Raw genomic sequence first — 19879 nt, 5'->3', positions numbered from 1 at the left:
CTTACGCGCGCACATACATACAATGTCCGCCGGACGGTTTTTGCTTAGCCCCGGACATAATTGCATATGCCAAAGTGTCCGGAGCGGACAGTATTGCATGGCGGACACAATTGCATCTGACGCCGGCAGGTATTGACAATCATGATAAACGCTTTTTTTTTTAAGAATACCAGTCTGAGATTTTCAAACTTAGCTATAGAAAATCGAATAAAGTTTGATTCATAAATACCTCAGACAGTTTCGCTGATCCTATTGGTGGAGAGCGCGTCACGTGGGTGTGTATAAACATTTGTCAATATGACCAGTAAAAAATGTTGAATTATAATAATATGGGCGTGACACGTGAGCTTGCATCTGTGCTCATAAGACAGTTTCTTATGGTCGAGAGCAACGGCCGGGACAGGTGTGCCACAACACGCGATACGGGCGATGCGCACAGCATTCCCGGCCGTATAAGGAGTTGTTTACCCGCCGAGGGCCTTACCATTTCATAGCTGATGGAGGGCAGTGTTGAAAGAAATTATTGAACAGTTATAATTGTTGCATTTGTTTTACTTTTTGACCAAAAAGTGTTGATTGTTTTTTGACCGAAAAGGTATTTTGGAATCGGAATCAAAAGTGCATGTTGAATCGGTCTTCAAGTGGTTTAAACCCGTCGAGGCCTGGATATTCTTGATAATTTACCTCGACTTCGTCTCGGTCAACACATTGATTCCCTTGGTGAAAGTTGTTATATTGATATAACATTGGTGAAAGTTGCTTTCTGCTAAATGTTTGTCAACATTCGAGTTTCATATTAATTTTCTAAAATATTGCACTTTAAATGATATTGAACCCTGTGACGCTACCAGAGGTTGCTATGACAACCGATTGATCGTTCGTGAATTCTCCTTACTCAATTGCTGGTACCCCTATTGGTAGACCCTCTCGGGGAAATTGAGTGGCGTGCTCATAACCGTCCCGAATGTGTACGTTTCCGCGCATCTAATTTTGGTTGGAAGGGCATTTTCTGACATCAATTTGCGGGTATTTAAGGTAAGTATTTTGGAACGATATTTTTATTGGATAAAGCCAAAGAATTGACAATTATTTTTCTTTGTATTTATTAGGATTTTATGAAAACAAAATTAAAATATTTAGCAAAAGATATGTGCAATTTTTGTAAACCACTCGATCTTTTGTCGTTTGCGCAGTCGCACTTCGCACATCCCGCTTTCAAGATAAGCAAGCCTCAATTTTTTTCACGATTTCAGTCGTTTTATGAACAAATTGTTTGACAGTGAGAACTGCAAGATATACCTTATGTATTGAGAGTGTAGCCAAATTATTCTAGTTGAATCAAAATGTGCTTAAAAAGCTGATTTCAGTATCATATATTCGTCGTACTTTTTAAGACAGATGATTTTTGGTATGCGCAGCCGCAATGAAAAATATTCGACTCGGGGCGGTCAATGAAAGATCTCTTCGTAAAATATTTCGACGTTGAATTGATAAATCTGCCTGACTGGCCATTTATTTCTCAGCAAAAATCACACCAATTCCTTCTTTGAAAAGAAGATGGCAATAAAATCAACATTTGATCCTATGAAACCGAATGATGGGTAAGATTTAAGAGGATTATATTGGCGTATGTTGGCAGCATTTGCTAGGATTATTTGCAGACATGCGCGAATTCATATAGGTCTATCACGCAGTCGCAAAAAAAAAGTTTTCGAGGAGAAGAAAAGAATTAGAACGACGCATGCACCAAAAACTAATTGTTTTGTGGGACCTTGGGCTCGGGCCTATTTGTGGACAACCCTTCTGTTCTTGTCAAACACGATTTAATTTTCTTAAAAACTACTTCAGGGACTCAAATACTAATTCAAGAAAGTTACAACGTAGTGTCATGATCATGATGATCCATTGGCATTGCATACAAGATAATGAGTGTATTTTGTTCTAGAAAATTCTTTCCTGAAGAGAATAAATTTGTGTCTGCTCCAAGTTCATTATGCTGAAAAAGAAAGGAAATTAAGTCTTCAACTAAAAAATTATTCGACCCAGTAACTGTGGTGCTGTGTCATATTTTGAATGATTTACATCTTGGCCTGGCTGTTTTTTTTTTTTTTTTTAAAGAACCCCCATCAGAAACTCAGCGCCCCAGTTGTTACTGAAATACTAGTCCTAATCATGGAGGTAGGTCCTAATCAAATAATGCAATTTACATCCTCAACAACATGAACATAATAATTCTCCAAAACACCCATTTTTAATTAGTTTCAAATCTAATATTTAAAATGGCGAACATGTGATATAATGTACATGGTACAGCAACTCGACGAAAGGTTGACCGATTACAGATTAGTAAAAACATGGACAAGACCTCGGCCAAATTGCATGGCTCTGCTAACCCAAAGCAAAGAATCAGCACTTACAGAAGCAGGGAATTCCGAGTTTTGCTTTATGCTGTAAAAGTTACGGCAAGCGTATTTCATGAGGGGAATTTTTGGCTTGTTCGCTTGCGTACATGCGTATGTTTACTTTACTAGGCATCCTATGCTTATACAGCTAGCACCTAAATTTGGCGATCATGACGTACGTGCAAGCAGAGAATAGTGATCGTAGACTATGTAAGCGCAGAATTCAGTGGTAAGCAGAGCCATGAGATAGGGCCCTGGTCGAGCAGTAGGCAGACTCGACGAGGGATGCATCAGGTGCACAAGAAATGTCCTCCCCTGTCATAGCCTCTTGCCAGTACAGTGGCACAACAATTTATAAAGAACATCAGACCAACTCGTCGAACAATTCAAAAAAAAATAAGTGGAATGGTACGTCCGTATCTCTAGCTTTTTCCCATCAAACTGTCGACTATATTTTCCATAACAGCCTTTATGTTTTCTATTTTCTCAATCAATCAAAAACTTAACAGAACTTGAGTTGCAAGTTGCGAAAAATCATTTTTTTCATGGATGCAATGATCAGGTTTAGTTCATCATGTCAGTTGATTACATCCCATATCTGGGGATGTATGGGGAGGTTTTGGGGTACTTGCAAACGAAGGCAGACCTGTGGTAATCGTGACCTACCCTTGGACCATTTGCTCCTGGTAAATTTTTGTCATGTAAAGTTTGAATCTTGGTAAACAACAAATAAATCTTTTATAGATAGAAGACCCAATTTACAACATTTATGGCATAACCTCAATGTAAAATCCATATCTTTAGGCCTAACATTTGTTTGTGTTTTTAGCAAGCTGACCTGTGTGACCTTAGGGGTCACTTTAAGGACTCAAGATGATGATGATAGGGGATGATGTGAGCGAGCCTTCCTCGCCGGAGTCTGCCTTCGATGAGACGGACTTGCTCAACTCCTCCATGCACGATGATGTCACAGCACAACTAGCTGCAGCAGGTATAGCAAACATTAGTCTGTTTTTCATTTTTGAGAGGGCAAGGCCATTTTCATTTTGCACAAAGGGCACTTCCATTGCAAACAAATCTATCGGGAAATTTTCAAAGTGCATCAAGGCCCAAGACCAGGGCGCGAGTGGAATGCACCCCAGGGCAATGGAAGCCATGCCTTTCAGAATTGCCTCATTAACTTAATAATACAAAAAATCAGAATATTTGGGTTGGGGAGAAAAAAGGAAGGGTGCTAAACAACTTCTGTTTTTCTTACATGCATCCCTGCCCCCCCCCCCAAAAAACCCCCAAATAAACCCCAAACCCAAACTTTATACTGATTTTTGTATCTTGTGGTCTCTCTTAGGTCCCATCGGTGTTGCAGCTGCAGCTGCTATTGCGACAGGAAAAAAGAGAAAGCGCCCTCACTCGTTTGAGACGAATCCATCGATACGCAAACGACAACAGACGAGATTGCTGAGGTAAATAACAAAGAAGTGACATAATTTATGCTAAGAACCAATGACCCCAGAGAAAGATTAAGCAACTTAATACTTCTGCTTTTAATGTTTGTGTAGCACTTTTACAACTTCCTGTTTTTTTTTCTAAAGCAAGTAGACACTGGTTTAAATCCCAGCAATTTCAATTCATCCTGTCATCAGCATTACTTGTGGTATATGTGTAGTACACAAAACAAATAAATCCATATGAATGAAGCCACTGCGCCAGGCCTTGCCTTACAGGGAACGATTTTGTCCAGCAAGACTGAGTGGCAAATTTTGAATAACGGAATGATGATTTTTGAGTAGCAACTAATACAATTTGTGTAGCACTTTGCTACGCTATACACAGGAAATCGTTCCATCCATCCAGCAATACAGTTAAAAACAATTGGTTAAACGGACATTTAAGCAATTTTTTTTTCAGAGACGGTTAAACGGACATTTAAGCAATTTTTTTTCACAGACCATGTTGGTGCAGATGATGTTTTTCTATCAATAGATCCTTCTGACGTGTACTCAATTTAAAACATGGAGAGAGTTATGTTAAGCTGATGCACCAACTAGTTAGCTCTACATTTATTCTAAAGATTTCTCTCTGAAATTATTGTGAACGAGGGGTTAAAATGCTGTGCTAGGCAAAGAGCCGTAAACAGTTGAAAAAATTTAAAAATCTGGGAAAAGAACTCTTAGAAGTATACTTTTTTTCTAAAGTTATTATCTAGATTTTATGCAAACGATGCACTTGCATAAGGTGCCCTCGTTAGAAGTCCGATGGGGTCATTCATTGGCCTTTCTTGTGGGCCAATGATTTGGTACAAATCTTTGTAGGTTTTTTTCATTGCAGTTTGACTTTTTTCCAATCATATGTCTTATATATTTAAGAAACATTGCAGTCAAGATGGTTGAGTTGGTTTTAATGGTATCTGGGGTTTTCCTTCCACATCTAAAACTAAAATCTCCTTCCTTGTCTTCCCTTCATGGGATATGTGGCTAGTACAGTGATCAAGTCACATTTCTTAGAATCCACATTTCTTGGCTCCACAAGCCCAGAATAAATAAATAAGATATAAGATGGAATTAATAAATGAAATGAAAGACAAACCTTGCAGTCACGAGTTCACTCATACTGTCCAGCCATGTTAAACCAAATTATTTGTAAAACTCTAAAGCCATGGAACTTTTCTGTTTTATTTTCCTCAGGAAATTACGAGCCACAATTGATGAGTATACCACCAGGGTTGGTCAACAGGCAGTCATGATATGCTGCACACCAGGGAAGCAGGAAACCAACTTCAAAGTGTTTGGCGCTTCCCCGTTGGATCATGTGGTCAGTATTCTAGCCTAACTTTTGATTTTTTAAAGACTTTTTAAAGTGGCTGTCAGTAAACACTTCTGGTCAGCGATATAGCGTTGTGTTTCAGAATTTCCCTTCCAGGGGTTATTCAGTGACGAGAGTTCTTTGCTTTTTCGTATCTTGCATTTTAGTTTCTGTGATGCTGGGTTACTCAGTGCAGATGATGACATCTAGTCGTACTCATCCGAGTTGAATGCAATGTGGATTAAACATTGACTCTGATGCACTGAGTAGTCAGTTTGTTTAGTTGGCTACACTACAAATTAAAACTTTAATTTATTGAGAGAAATTAACGGAGAGCATGGTTATTTTACTCTCTCAAATAATTGCTGAAATAATTGCTGTGGTTGTGTGAAAAGCAAATCATTTTCTCTTTTTTGGTGTATCAAAATCCTCAGAGCTTCAAAGCAATTCACAAATTCTTGTTGCTGTTTCTGATTTGCCAGATATGTGGAATTATTATTCAAAAGACCCAGGTTTGTACAGGTAATGAAATGTTATGTCATCAGTGATTTTAGATAACCAATAAGCACAGAGTGGGGTGTTGCTTTCGAACGTAACACTGTGGTGTTCTGCTTTATCACTTTTTTTCTTTCATCCACCAGGTTCGAAGTTGTAAGAGTGTGATCATGAGTGAACTGGACAATGCCCTTGCCCAGCAGACGCCACCAGCCCAGGCTGAAAACGCCAACCTGTACGACCTCCCGCCGCTGGTGTTGGACGGCATCCCGACCCCAGTGAACAAAATGACGCAGGCTCAGCTGCGGGCATTCATCCCGCTGATGCTGAAGTACTCCACAGGGCGAGGCAAACCCGGTTGGGGAAAGGAAAGTTGCCGGCCCGTCTGGTGGCCTTCAGATCTGCCGTGGGCGAATGTCCGCAGTGACGTCCGCTCTGAAGATGAAAAGAAGAAGGTAGGTCTTGCAGAAGCCTTAAATCTTTGATCCCTTGAGGGTCAGGTTGGATGAGTGGTTTCTTTCCCTGCCTTAAACCTCTGTGGACCCTTAGTTCAAATCCAACCTCGGACTGGAACCTTGCATGTGGATTGGGTTATCAGTCCCCCCCCCCCCCCCTTGGGGTTTACATCCCACATGTAAAACTGAGATTTCTTTTAGTTTTCTATTGATCCTGTTATAAGCACTAGTTGTGCTGTTGGATGTGTAATCAAATTTATAAATAAACAAATGAATCTATATACTAGTGTAGCCACTAGGCCAGGCCTCACAGGGAACAACTTTGTACATCAATTTTGCTCTGCAAAGTATTAAGACTGAGAAGAAAATGTTGAGTAGCAGATGATAACTATTACTACATTGTAGCAAGGAAACATTTTATGCAGCAGTAAACTATGCTGTACAAAGGATGTTGTTGGCTGCCTTATCCAGTGAATGGCCAATCATCAAGACCAGTTACAAATAATAAGATTCATCGATTATTTGAGCATGTTTTTTAAGCAGAGGCCACTTTGGTGCAGATGATGTTTTCTATCAATAGATCCTTCTGACTTGTACTCAATTTAAAAATGGAGAGAGTTATGTTAAGCTGATGCACCAATTAGTAGCGCTTTAAATTTATATTCCGAATATATTAAGCTGAAAACATTGTGAGTGTAGTGTTGATATGCTGTACAAGGCAAAGAGCAGTAAAAAGTTAATAATGGTTCAAAGCCCATCCCCTCTCAACCACAGGTGTCCTGGACGCACGCCCTGCGCACCATCGTCAAGAACTGCTATAAGCATCACGGGAGAGAAGACCTTCTACCGGAGTTCTCCGACGACAAGGATGTGAAAGAAATGATGCTGCACCAACGCTCACAGACCACGATCATCCCGTCACACGCTGTGGTACAGACCATTAATAACCCAGACGGTACTGTATCTCTTATACAGGTGGATACAGGGAACACAGTGGCCACGTTAACTGACGTCAATGTGAGTATAATACTGATAAATAGCATCTAATGAAAGTAGTTGTTGACACAAAAGCTCATGCATTTTGGTATCTATGTAGTGAGTCTTATACCTTGTTCGAAATGAGCAGTCGCCCGGTCGCCAAATGCAAGTGGAAATAGTGACGGGCGAGTGAAAACCCACAACCTTGTGATTGCAGGTCTTTTCTTGTTTGATAAAAAGAAGTATTCGTGAACGCAGTGCCTGTCCGCTGAATTAAACGAGCCCCAACAGCGCACTCACTGAGGTCAAACGAATACCTCTCGCGGTCTGAGAGTTGGGCGTGGTGTACACATGTTTTTATTGACTGACCTTGGGGATGTAAGGGATCTAGATTTTGAGAATCTGAAGAAATTCACGGTGAGGTTTTACTTGCTGATGGTGCAGATGATGTATTTTATCAATAGATCCTTCCGACTTGTACTCATTTAAAACCATGGGGATGTCAAAGTTATGCTGATGCACCAATAAATAGAACCTTGGGTTTTTCAAATCGCATGGGAATCATTGACAAGGGCTAGTGGCTTATCTAGGAGCAAGTTCAATCAAGGACCAGTGGTTAATTAGTGGTTGGTTCATGGTGTACGTAGTGCATGCATACAGAAGTTGAATTGCAAACAACAGTCATGCCATGTCGTGATTGTGAGTTCATAGATTAAATTCAACACTAACGACATGTTTGTTCGCCAAAGTGGTTAAAATGTACACTAGGCGATCATGGATGAACAGTACTCAAACTCTTGTGGCAACCTTTTTTATTGAAATAAATTATTTATTTGAGTTGGTGGAATCGTGCCTGCATGATTGATGCAATAAATCGTTTGAAGATGATCATTTAATACTGATACCTGGTCAGTGTACAATTAATCAGTGTACAATTGAAAACAGCTATTGGTAACACAGTGATGCAAATAACCTTGATCATTGGCTGTTCATGAATTACCCACTACGCTAGTCTAACCATCCTTGACTATTATGCATTGGATCAGAATTATTTCAATTACCGTTAACTACGGTTCTGATTAAACTTGCTCCAGAATGCCTATAGTGGCTGTATACATTTTGTATTTTCACCCAGTCAAAGGTCAAAGTGAAGGTCAATGCCAGGCCAATCCAGAGTAATTCAATTGATAAATTGTTCCTTTGATTTTAGCAAGTACAACAGGTCCAACAGGTCCAACAGATGGGTCAGATCCAGCATGTCCAGCTTCACCATCTACCGATCCAGCAAGCTACACAGGCTGTACAGACGCTAGCAGACGTAGCCTCATCACAGTCCGGCACGGTGGTCACGACCACCCTCCCCCAGGCTCCTCAGGCCACCCCAGTGTCCATCGAGATGAACAGTGAGGCAGCTGCCCACGGGGTGGCGACCCTAGCGGAGGCCACGCTTGCAGAGGGGACCCATATCATGCTGTCCAGTAACGGAGAGACGATGGGAACAATCAGTAATGTCAACGATGGTAGCACTCAAGGTAAGGAAAGCCACAAGATGATTAGGACTGAAGATTCATCAACTAATTTATACTTCATTCTACAATTCACATAGAAACAAGATGCATTCAAGTTTAACCTCTTTACTGCCTGACTATTCAGAATTGTTCAAACACTGTAGTTTTCAAAATGTGAGATGTTTTACATTTCTTATTTGGCTAGTCAAGAAAATTATGGTTACTTGCTTAAGATAAGAGGAAATCCTGATCCAATGATTTGTTGAATTAAGTAAAACAGTATTTCTACAAACATGTTGCAAAAGAGTTAGTACATTTTGGGCTCTTGTATGTCGACCAATAACTGTTTGAAAGGGTTTTCTCCCATTTAATGGTGCAGATGATGTATTTTATCAATAGATCCTTCCGACATGTACTCATTTAAACCATGGGGATGTTCAAGTTATGCTGATGCACCATCGAAAGTTAATCAACCCATTTCATTTAGTCGTAATCATTATTATTATAATTATTCATATCATCAAATTTTGATATTCAATTTTGCCAGAGGCGCTTTAAAATTGGTTATTTTATTCAAGACTGATGTCATTTGTATAAAAGTTTCATTTGTGGCTTTCTAAACAGGCATTGTGATACCAGCCTCTATGTATCAGAGCATGGTGAACAGCATGCAGCAGCACGGCGGGCAGGTCCAAGTCCACACCCACCTACCATGCCACACGGTGGCTGTTGTGCAGTCCCAACCCACGGCGATGGTCCAGTCTCAGCAGCTACAGCAAGTGGTGGTGCCAACCAGCATCGTGGCTGCAGGAGGACACCTGCAGCAGCAACAGCATCATAACTCGTCGGTGCCGCTAGCGACGCACGCTGTGGAAGTGGTTACAATAGAGCAGCCTTGAGGGGGAAGGCTAGGCTAAATGCTACTGGTTTGTCGCCACCCTCCTTCCCACCCATTTTCTCTTGGATCCGTACCGCTACTTCTGACCACCTTGAAAGTCTTAAAGTATCACCCTTCATTCTGTATGTATGATGAGGTAGATGATAGCAGTACATGAATGTCTAATCCTATCATAAAAATAGACCAATTGCAAACGACAAACAACGCTCTCACTAGGGTCAAAGGAAGATACATCATTGGCTGAGAGATGTGCGGGGTGCGTCTGCACTCGTATGTTTCAGTTGTTTGACGTCAGCGATAGCAGCTATGCAAAGGGTCCTGCTCATCTTCAACAAAAGAGGAACAGTACCCACAAGAACAGGGTTGTCAACTGAGCTTTTCTCCAAAGGAACCATCCTCCCTGCCCACCTTTCAAAGCCTTTCCCACCGTAGAGTTGAAAAGCCCATTGTTTCGATTAAAATAAGAGCGCAAGTTCATAAAGCTTTAGCAGAAAATTGTGCTCAGCCAGTTTTGTGTGCTTACAAAAATATGAAGTTGGGCAAAGGTTGTGGGATACTCTCCGAGCCAAGTTTCGTTCATATGAATTAAAAAGTGCAAGACCGATTATATTGCATTCCCTTTGAAGAGCCGGAGAAAAAGAAAAAAAAATTCTTCATTCAATTAAATAAAGTGTATGCTTTTCAAGAAATCTAAATTTTGAATGATTAGTCATAGCGAGTAGACTTTAGTCTGTGGACCCTCCGAAGCACCTTGCAATAGAAATGCATTACAGTTTGCTTTTTGATGGTGGGGATATAGGACCCTCGCATATGGTGTCACAAGACTGTAACAGAGCCCTCACTGAGGGCAATTGAGACCTATCAATGGTTGAAAGTTGTGCGTGTGGCAAGCATGTTTTCATTGTTTGACCTCTGCAATGGCTGCCAGTGCAAGGCGTCTGTATAAGATGGTTATTTAAAACAATATCTCACAATTTGCACCATTTTAAAGGAGAACGCTTTAAACAAAAATTAAAAGCTGTAGACGATATCGACAACTTGTCTTAAATTGAATTAATGCTTTGTGAAATCAACACCGGGTTCTTTAGATTTAAGCACAGCATTGTTCTCTTCAAATTATACGTTTTGTACCAATTTTATCAGAAGATGACACTCATTGTGAAGTAGGAAAAGTAGACGGAGGGTGTTTCATTCTATGTTGTAGCTGTTTCACATTTCCATCGAATCAAATTGTTTCCAAAAGAAACAATAATCTCTCGTTTTGTGAATTTTTAACAGAATTTTAAGGTGTCTTTTATTTGCCAGATTTATGGCGTTCTGAATACCATAAATTCTTAATTAACCTTTTTAGGCCATGATTAAAATATAAAACTAAAAAATCATGATGCTCACTTGTTTTAGTATTCTGTCTTATGAAGCCAATTACATGCCGGTAGACATGGATGGAGATAGTGTGTTGAATTTACTGTTGTTGTTGTTGTTGTTGTTTACAAACATGAATTTATTCTCAGGGTAGACATCAGTTTTATTGTACAGCCTTTTGAATAGCTTCTTTTCTTGTTTTAGTTCTAAGGGGAAATAGAATGATACCTTCCTTTCAAAAGATTTGGGTACTTCATGTAGCACAAAGCACAATCTCCACAGTTTTACATTAAACCTATACTGTTTGAAGATAATGATAGTAGAAAGCGTACCTTAAAATATTAGTTGCTGAGGTGCTGTAGTTTTTGAGAAATGAGTAAAACAGTGTTGTGAAAATACGTTTACATGCTCAAACAATTTTCGTCTCATCCCTTGTGGTTTCTATTGATATCATTATCACTGAGGTGCAAATTATTTTCATGGCATTGTTTTACTCATTTCTCAAAAACTGCAGCACCTCGGCAAGGAATACTTTCAGGAAAGCTTTCAACTGCCATTATCTTCAAACTGTGTGTAAGTTTAGTGTAAATCTGTACACATTGTGTTTTTTGTCCTACAAAAAGTACATAGACTCTTAAAAAAAAGAACAGTGTGTAGGTTGACCAGAACCAGAAGGTTCAACCTTCGTAGTGATCTTGTTTCCTATGTGAACAATGCAATAGTAATTGGATCAATTGGAAATGTGGCTAGACTACTGTCTTGCCAGCCTCGCGTTGCTTATGTTGAGATCCAATTCACCTAATGTTAACATTACAATCTTGGTGCGGGGCCATGTTGGGAGTCAATGTCGCTGTGTGCTAAATAGAATGTAACATGTACATGCAGTTTAGGCCTTGCAGTGTAAATTTGCTCCTAAAATGGTGAGCGTTGCAAACAGACAGCAGCTGCTTGGTATGATGTTGGTACATGGGCTTGATAGGAGATCAATGCAAGATTGCGATGGTCTGTGAATCATGTGTCAATAGACCAGATTGAATATGACGTCACCATTCAAAACCTTGCCCTACAACATGGCGTCTGTGAGTGTGTGGGTGTGTGTGGGTATGGTATAGAAATCAAACCGAGAGTGCTGCATGCTTTATTGATGTACGCGTTAAGCTGCTCATACGGTTTGGCTTACATGTACAAGATGGCGACTTTCAAACCAACCAAGGGGTTATATTCATGCCCAAAATGGCTTTTCCTGTCCCAAAGTGAAAAATGGATTAACTGTACTTGATCATCATCAAGGCAGCTGTTTGGGGTAATATTTCTTTAAATGCCATTTCTCTATTTAAAAAAAGAGCCTGATTTGGCGTGGGGAGTCTGATATTTGCTTGAACGGATGGTAGTGAATTCACTTTTGGAATGTCCTTCCAACGTAAGCATTCGTTTGAGTCTCCTAATGGTTCACTGATTTGCTATGTCACAAAATTAATGCTGCATTGTAGGTGCATGTTACTGCTGCATAATGGTTAGTCTTGTTTCAAGATGTTACCATCTGATATTGTTATACCTCGGTAACAAACTGAAGTTTGATTGGTCAAGAACCAATCATGTGACGTGCAACAAAAGCGCATGTACCACGGCTACCGTCGCGGCGGGTAACAAGAGTGATGTTAACTGGTGTCAGTACATCAATTGTTTCCACCGTTGGTCGAATTTCAGCGATTTAAGTACAAAACATCCACGGGTTCCAGGGAACAGTGAAGAATGGTGTTAACTATGTAATAATGTTTGAAAATGACAACAGAACTTTGAGACAAGGAATAATAATGTTACCAATTGATATCAAAATATTGCTGCACCCTGTAATTGAGGTGCATGGGTTTTGTACACCCTCGGTGGCATGGAACCCTTGGTTGCCTCAGGTGCCATGGACCCCGTCCCAGCATGCAACAATTGTATACTGACCACCTGTATTTGTATTGATGCTACACATGATAAGTTTAGTACATGTACTTAGTCAATTTGGAGTAGTGTTTTAGTCCCTTGAATTGGGCGGAGTTTGCGGCTATGGCTTAGTCGTTAAGTGGACATGTGATGAAAGCATAGGATGCTTATAGCAACAGCTGTATCCACCAACCGTAGCCATTGTTTGATTTCAATGTACGATTGATGTCATAAATGTGAATAACACTAACAAAGTTAATAGTGGCCTTCGTTAGATTATTGCCTAAAAGTTAGTTTAAGGACTTGAAACGAAGGCTACTCAATGGTACTCTTTTGTAGAAAAGAAAAGTTTTGAGTGCAAGTTTTTTTAATGTCATGGATGTTTTGTATACATACATCCAACTTGCCCTTCCTGGTTTAATCCATGCTCATATAGATTGTGACCAAGTCTTTACCTATTTCCGTTTTGTATTTTATTTATTTTTCACTAACTGTTTTTTAAAAGAAAGAAATCCAGCGAACCAAATTTTCCAACATTGTAGTTGAATAGTTAATTAAGCCCGATTTATAGACGGTGTGATCTCTGCCAGCCAGCTAGAAAGTACACGCAATCTCATCATGACTACGCGTCTTTTTGCCCGGCGAAGCATGGAGTGTACAGTGTTTTGTCAACAGAGGGCCGTTTGAATGTAAACATAGGTCACATCTTCTTTACCTCACGTGAAAGCGGAGCTAATTTTCTCACATCACAATTCGATTCACATTCGCTTGAAGTATAAATCGGGCTTTAGTCAAACACACGGGTGAAATATCTTGAATGTTTCCAGCAGAGAAAATGCACTGTAATTATTACTGTACAAGTATAGTGGGTGTGTATTATTTTGTACAGTTTTAGAATGCAATGAATCAAATAGAAATATTGTGTACATAGGAAGTGGGTTCTGTTCTGTTGAAGACAGTAAAAACAAATGAAATAAAGATATGTTGTTGAGATTGATTTGTTTTTTTCGTGTGAACGTTGTTTAAATTCCCTAATTGAACACAAGGTGAGAGTCGTAGAACAATAACAGCTTAAAGGCAGTGAACACTACTGGTAATTGTCAAAGACAAGCCTTCACAGACGGTGTATCTCATCATATGCTTAAAATAACAAACCTAAGAAAATTTGAGCTCAATCGGTCATCAAACTTGCGAGATAATAATGAAAGAAGAAAACACCCTTGTCACAGTTATGTGCGATTAGATGGTTGATTTTGAGACCTCAAGTTCTAAACTTGAAGTCTCGAAATCAAATTCATGGAAAATTACTTCTTTCTCCAAAACTATGGCACTTCAGAGGGAGCTGTTTCTCACAATGTTTTATACCACCAACCTCTCCCCATTACTTGTCACCAAGAAAGGTTTTATGGTAATAATTATTTTGAGTAATAACCAGTAGTGTCCACTGCCTTTAATATAGCACAATTTAAAAGTAACAATTATAGTTTTTCGAAAATGATTACCAGTCACTTGGCCATTTATTTCATTCCTAAAACCATGTCAGCTCCCTTGGGAGTATACAGTCTGTGCTGCCAACTATCGGCCCATCAAGCTTAATCATTCACATGAACCATCTCGGCCCTCACAAGTACCCATTTTACCTCTGGGTAAAGGGAAGCAATTATTACAGTCAAGTGTCGTGGCTCAAGAACACTATTGTCGTAAACTTTGTTGTGCGTAGCTAATTCTGATTTGTCAAAGTTTGTAGAAGTTACATTGCCACATTTTGGTAACTTCTGTAGTGTATCGATTTCAATGAGCTTCTGGGAAAGTATCTTTGGCACAAGAGAAGTAGATCAGAGTGTGGTTGTCCAAATGAATGAGTTCGTGTGAAAAAAGGCACTATTTTGCCTTTTGGCCTAGTAGGAGAATGTTCTGTTCTAATTTTTCACACAGTTTTGTTTTTCCTTTTCCCCCGAGGATAACAAGCAAGTTGTCAAACTAGATGTAAATCACTTAATTAGCAAATTATGATACGAATTTCGAAGGGGCTTTGAACAGTTGGACGGAGCCACGCCATGAATTCAAAAACGGCCCAGCTTTGTCATAACTCAAAATCATGGTATTTTACATCATGAAACCATACGAAACATTTCACCTCATGAAACCATGTCAAAAACTCTAACACGGGTCAGGGCTTAATCTCAAAAAATGTCACCTTGTTTCTTCCCGTAGGTCCAGATTTCAAGCCTTATTCTGCTGGGACATGTTCAGATTGTTCAGTTTCACCTAAAACGTAAAATTCTCACTTAAAATATAAAATTCTCACTTATGAAAATTGGGAGGTTTACAATAGTTCAATGTTTTGCCAGAACCAGTTCAAAAACAGTTTGGATTTCTCCTTAAACCAGAACACAAAAGATCGACACAAACACCATTTCCATTTAACAATTTCATTCCTTTTATGATCATAATAATATTCATTGTATCCTTGATTTTGTTAAATATAACCTAACACTACTTTATTTTTGTATAATTTATTTTAAAGCAACCAACACTGGAGGTAAAATTGTTCAGACTTGGTGCCACACACACTCGGGAGAACAATATCTTTACTAGAAATTGAATTGCATAATTTTTTTTAGTAACTTTTTTTGTCAAATTCAATTGATTTCTGTCTTAATTTCGCCAGTTTCTGGAGACCATGCAGATACCCACTCACAAAGCATTTAAACCTCATAACTTTTTCTTAAAATGTTTTGCTCATTTGATAGTTGGGTACCAACATTGCTCTGCTTACCCTTAATAGCAAAAAACATTCGGTTTACAGACGCATAGTTCACATCACTTGGCATTCCTGGCTTACACAGCTAATGCAGACCCTATCCCTAAAAGTGAAGAAGAGCTACTGTAAATGCAGAATTATGCAGGACGGAGAGTCTTAAAATTGATCCGTGGTATCCTGTCAAACTACCACCCAGAATGGTTCCCGCTTCTCAGTATTCAAAGCAATATTTCCTGCTCAACAGCTCTGTAAATTATGGTCCTGCATTCACGAGCATTTCTTGCACAAAAAAGAGATGATGCATTTTTTAACCTTATCTAAGCGTTGTCCTAAAAAATAAATAAAAATGCTCATCGATTTTATAAAAATGAATCAAGAATTTACAAAAGGGCAGAAAACTCCCTCCTCAATGGGCGACATTCAAAGCAGCTTCCTATCGTGACAAAATTCACACATCCTTCAAGGGGAAAAAAGTTCCCTTGATTTGACAGTTTACCGATGAATAATAATAACTTGAGAGGTAGCTGAGGAGCTGAATTGTGCAGAACGCGACTATTGACCCCTTGCATGCGCGTCACACGCGGCTAATGATCCCATGCTCACCTTGTTGGTGGCCAATAGATTTATGTGTAAACGCAGCATCGCCTAAAATGCGCACTTCTCTGAATAACACGCATTGACATGGAACACCTTAAAATGGCCCATGCAAGATTATTCTGATGATGACGTCAGGTGAATTGGGTAAAATTACATGCCAAAAGCAAATTTAACAGCCAGCCACATCGACTCATTTGACTCATCGACTCATATGACCACAGAACATAGCCTCGAAAGTTCTTGGGTTCGAATCCCACTATAGTAATTTGCCTGTGGATGTTTTCTCACACAACTCAAAAGTGTCACGTATTCAGTGCTTGATGCACATTGGTGAATTAAGGGTCAAAACAATTTTTTGTTTAGCTGCCGTCGCAAAACCAATGCAACTTGTTTATCATACAGTCACACCCTCGAGGGAAAACAACAATTCAAAGTGCAAGATTTTTGTTTACTCAATACTGTTTCAAAAATTGAAACTTTACGCAGGAGTGTTGGGGGGAGGGGAGCAATACATTCACAAAAATGTCCTACTTTTTTGACATAAATTCTTGACAAACAAAGGAAGGGGATATTCAAAACAGATTGATGACCAGGTTTTCATACCATGCTGGGTAATTTGATTTGTTATTGATGACAGTAAATGCATCCTATAAGTCAACTCCTACAAGTACAAACACTGGATTACTTTGTCATTTATTGCTGTTGGTAAAATCCTACACATAATAAATTCATAATAATGAAAATTGTTGCAACCAAAATCTGAGGAGGAAACTGAAGATTGAAAGCAAAGGGTTTGAGGCAGAAGTGAAACACTCAAGCCTGGTTCATACTTCACGCGAAAGCAAGACAAGTTTTTGTGATACAACAATCACTACACGCAGTTTTTCCAATGCAGAACCTTTGGTACACTGGGTGGCAGCAGACTAACCAGGTAGATCCATTGTTGTTCTTGGTAATGTGCGCATGCTCAGAACTATGTAGACAATGGAAATGTACCTGGTAAGTCTGCCACTTTTGAGTTAGCGTCCCAAATTTTGACGCAAGCAAGTTTGCTACGCTTTCTCTTACGCATGCTATACGAAACGGTCATGATGTTTTTTATAGACAATAAACGACCAGCACAGAGCAGAAATCAGGTAGAAGTTGAGAAAAATATATGATATAGAAAATTATAGTTGTGAGTCAGGATTTAAAAGATTGTTTGTTTTTTTAATAAGCATTAACAATTTGTTGATCATATTTTTTAAATCTAGTCTAGTCTAGAATTACTTCCCTGATGAACTTCTTTGAGGTATAGGAACAAAAAACACATCCAATTTGAAGAAGAAAACAATTTTTGCTAAGCTAATAGAAGTCATGCTTGTCAAATAGAAGTCATGCTTGGCAAATATAGGTCACCCGCCCGAAACCAGGATAAGTTAAATGGCTTGTGACTGGCTCCCTGCTAATGTTCTGTTTAAGCAAATTATTCTGTTAAGCAGGATTTCCTGCTCAGATAGCCTTTAGAAATTGAGACTGAAAAGTTCAGTGGCTTGGAAAGCTGTCTGTGTAGATTCTACGCCATCTCTACATGTATCGCAAAGGGAGGACTGTACATCAACGACTCAAATATTCTGGTGAGGTTAACATGGAGCACCATGTACATAAATCTCTCTGTGAGTTGAGGTGGTTCTGAAACAGGCTGGTGGTTTGACAACTCAATGTTTTAATCAGTATACTCTGATCTTCAAGAGAATGCCAGACTTTATTTCAAATCTAAGATCGCGGTTATTCTTCTGCATCTCAGCCACGAAAAACGCCCCCACATTATTAGCTATCACGCACCCTAACTCGCAATCTAAGGCTAAATTACAAAGGTTGATCACAAGATGCGCTGTTTGTAGCGACTATCAGGACGACTAAAAAGCCATGACCAAAGTCTAGGAGAATGCTGGTCTCTTGTTGCTGTATGCTACGTTTCAACCCAAAAGGCTCAAGTGAGAGATGTTACACACACATGGTGTAACCTCTAACCTCAATAGATTGCATTACTGACCATGCAGAGTTTCAAAGCTTACTCGACTCAAACAATAATATAAATATAATTCTATTGGTTTAACTTCATTATACAGGAATGATGACTTGCTTTTTATTATGGAAGGATCTCAAACCTACGATGCCTTCTGAGAGTGAAGGGTACAATCGGTACAATCACCACAATCCAGAAAACCATTTCACTAAGTACAGAACTTCGCAACTCAGCAGAATTGTATTGATTGTACCAGCCCATAATAGTCCTCAGATGCATAGTGTTGCTTGCCGATTCCCTAACTGCTTGATGCCTGGCAAAAATCCGAACCCACGATCCCATTCATTGGGGCTCCATCTTTCTTACCATAATGCATTTTATAACAAATGGTTACAAATGCTTTTCAAAGACCAACTCGTCCGATCATAGGCAAAGTCTTCCTTTAAGACAAAAAAAAATTGCTTCTTGGAAACTTAAGATAATTTAACCTAACAACAATTCCTCAATCATTTGCCACGGCATGTTGGCTAAACTGCGACACACATCAGTGTGACCTTCAAATACTACAACCCTAATATTAAACAAAAAGGTCTTCAATCCAACGGATTTAACGCACTGGGCTGGGAGTAGCACTTACACCATTCCACAAATACTGAATTTATAAGTAAATATATTCTTCTTTCACATTGTGGTATTATTCACATTACTAATATTATTATCCATTGTGTTTTTTCATTACAATTCTTATTTTTTTTTTTAATCTTCTTCTCTTTTCTTTTTTCTTCTTTTCAGTAAAACAACAAACAGTTCCGTTTATCTTGGTTCTTTACCCATCAGCGATACCAGGATTCTCGTCTGTCAGGTGTTGTTGGCAATGTTGTTGTTTTTTTGCTAATAATTTCTTTTGTCTTTATCCATTCCAAGTCTTTGTCTCTCTTTGTTTGGTGATGACCTTAGGTTAATACCTGCAGTGAGAAATAACACAACGTCACAGTTTGTTAAAAAACACATTTAGGGGGTGGATCCACAGTGACTCGTGTTACAAGAATCAAACATGAGGTACATGTAAACGAAATGTTTTAAAGACCCTGGACACTATTGGTAGTTGTCAAAGACTAGTCTTCTCACTTGGTGTATCTCAAAATATGCATAAAATAACAAACCTGTGAAAATTTGAGCTCAATTGGTCGTCAAAGGTACGAGATAATGGTGAAAGAAAAAACACCCTTGTCACACAAAGTTGTGTGCGTTTAGATGGTTGGTTTCGAGACCTCAAATTCTAAATCTGAGGTCTCGAAATCAAATTCGCTGAAAATTACTTCTTTCTCGAAAACTATGTCACTTCAGAGGAAGCCGTTTCTCACAATGTTTTATACTACCAACCTCTCCCCATTACTCGTTACCAAGTAAGTTTTTATGCTGATAATTATTTTGAGTAATTACCCATAGTGTCCACTGCCTTTAACCAGCCTGCTTCAGGGTTTGAAAATGTTTTCCCAGGTTACCCATGTGGGATTATTTTTAGTCAAAAGGCAACTGTTTTATAAAGCTACTTATAATATATTTTGTCAATGAAACTCAGCTTGGAGACCCATATAGAGACCCTTTAAACATTTAACTGTAACTGGCTCAAAAGCAAACAACTCTGTGTGACAAGGGTGTTTTTTCTTCCATTATT

General features: G+C 39.1%; 2 protein-coding genes across 8 annotated transcripts in view; one reads left to right on the top strand and one right to left on the bottom strand.

The window, feature by feature from the left end:
- The first annotated feature begins 926 nt into the window (after nt 1-926).
- LOC139954191 (DNA-binding protein P3A2-like) lies at nt 927-13810 on the top strand. 2 transcript variants are annotated; one of them, XM_071953897.1, is made up of 8 exons: nt 927-1035; nt 3232-3393; nt 3751-3865; nt 5087-5213; nt 5846-6154; nt 6929-7171; nt 8343-8664; nt 9265-13810. In XM_071953897.1, exons 2-8 carry the CDS (start codon nt 3276-3278, stop codon nt 9537-9539), a joined length of 1509 nt encoding a protein of 502 aa, XP_071809998.1. In that variant the 5' UTR covers nt 927-1035; nt 3232-3275; the 3' UTR covers nt 9540-13810. The 2 variants fall into 2 exon arrangements, with proteins under 2 accessions (XP_071809998.1, XP_071810000.1); XM_071953899.1 differs by lacking the exon at nt 927-1035 and adding an exon at nt 1421-1601.
- Nucleotides 13811-14451: 641 nt separating this feature from the next.
- The window catches only part of LOC139952862 (S-adenosylhomocysteine hydrolase-like protein 1), a 57496-nt gene continuing 52068 nt past the window's right edge, over nt 14452-19879 (bottom strand). For 4 of the 6 annotated variants that reach the window (XM_071952171.1, XM_071952137.1, XM_071952153.1 and 1 more), the window contains exon 13: nt 14455-19166. In XM_071952171.1, the coding sequence (XP_071808272.1) occupies nt 19160-19166 (7 nt within the window). In that variant the 3' untranslated portion in view covers nt 14455-19159. Of the gene's footprint in view, nt 19167-19879 lie in introns of all 6 variants that reach the window. The other 2 variants (XM_071952127.1, XM_071952145.1) reach the window with 2 other exon arrangements.

Source organism: Asterias amurensis, chromosome 2 (genome assembly GCF_032118995.1).
Source record: "Asterias amurensis chromosome 2, ASM3211899v1".
Lineage (NCBI taxonomy): Eukaryota > Metazoa > Echinodermata > Asteroidea > Forcipulatida > Asteriidae > Asterias > Asterias amurensis.
The sequence above is the reverse complement of the archived record's forward strand: the minus strand, read 5'-3'. Positions and strand labels throughout refer to the sequence as shown.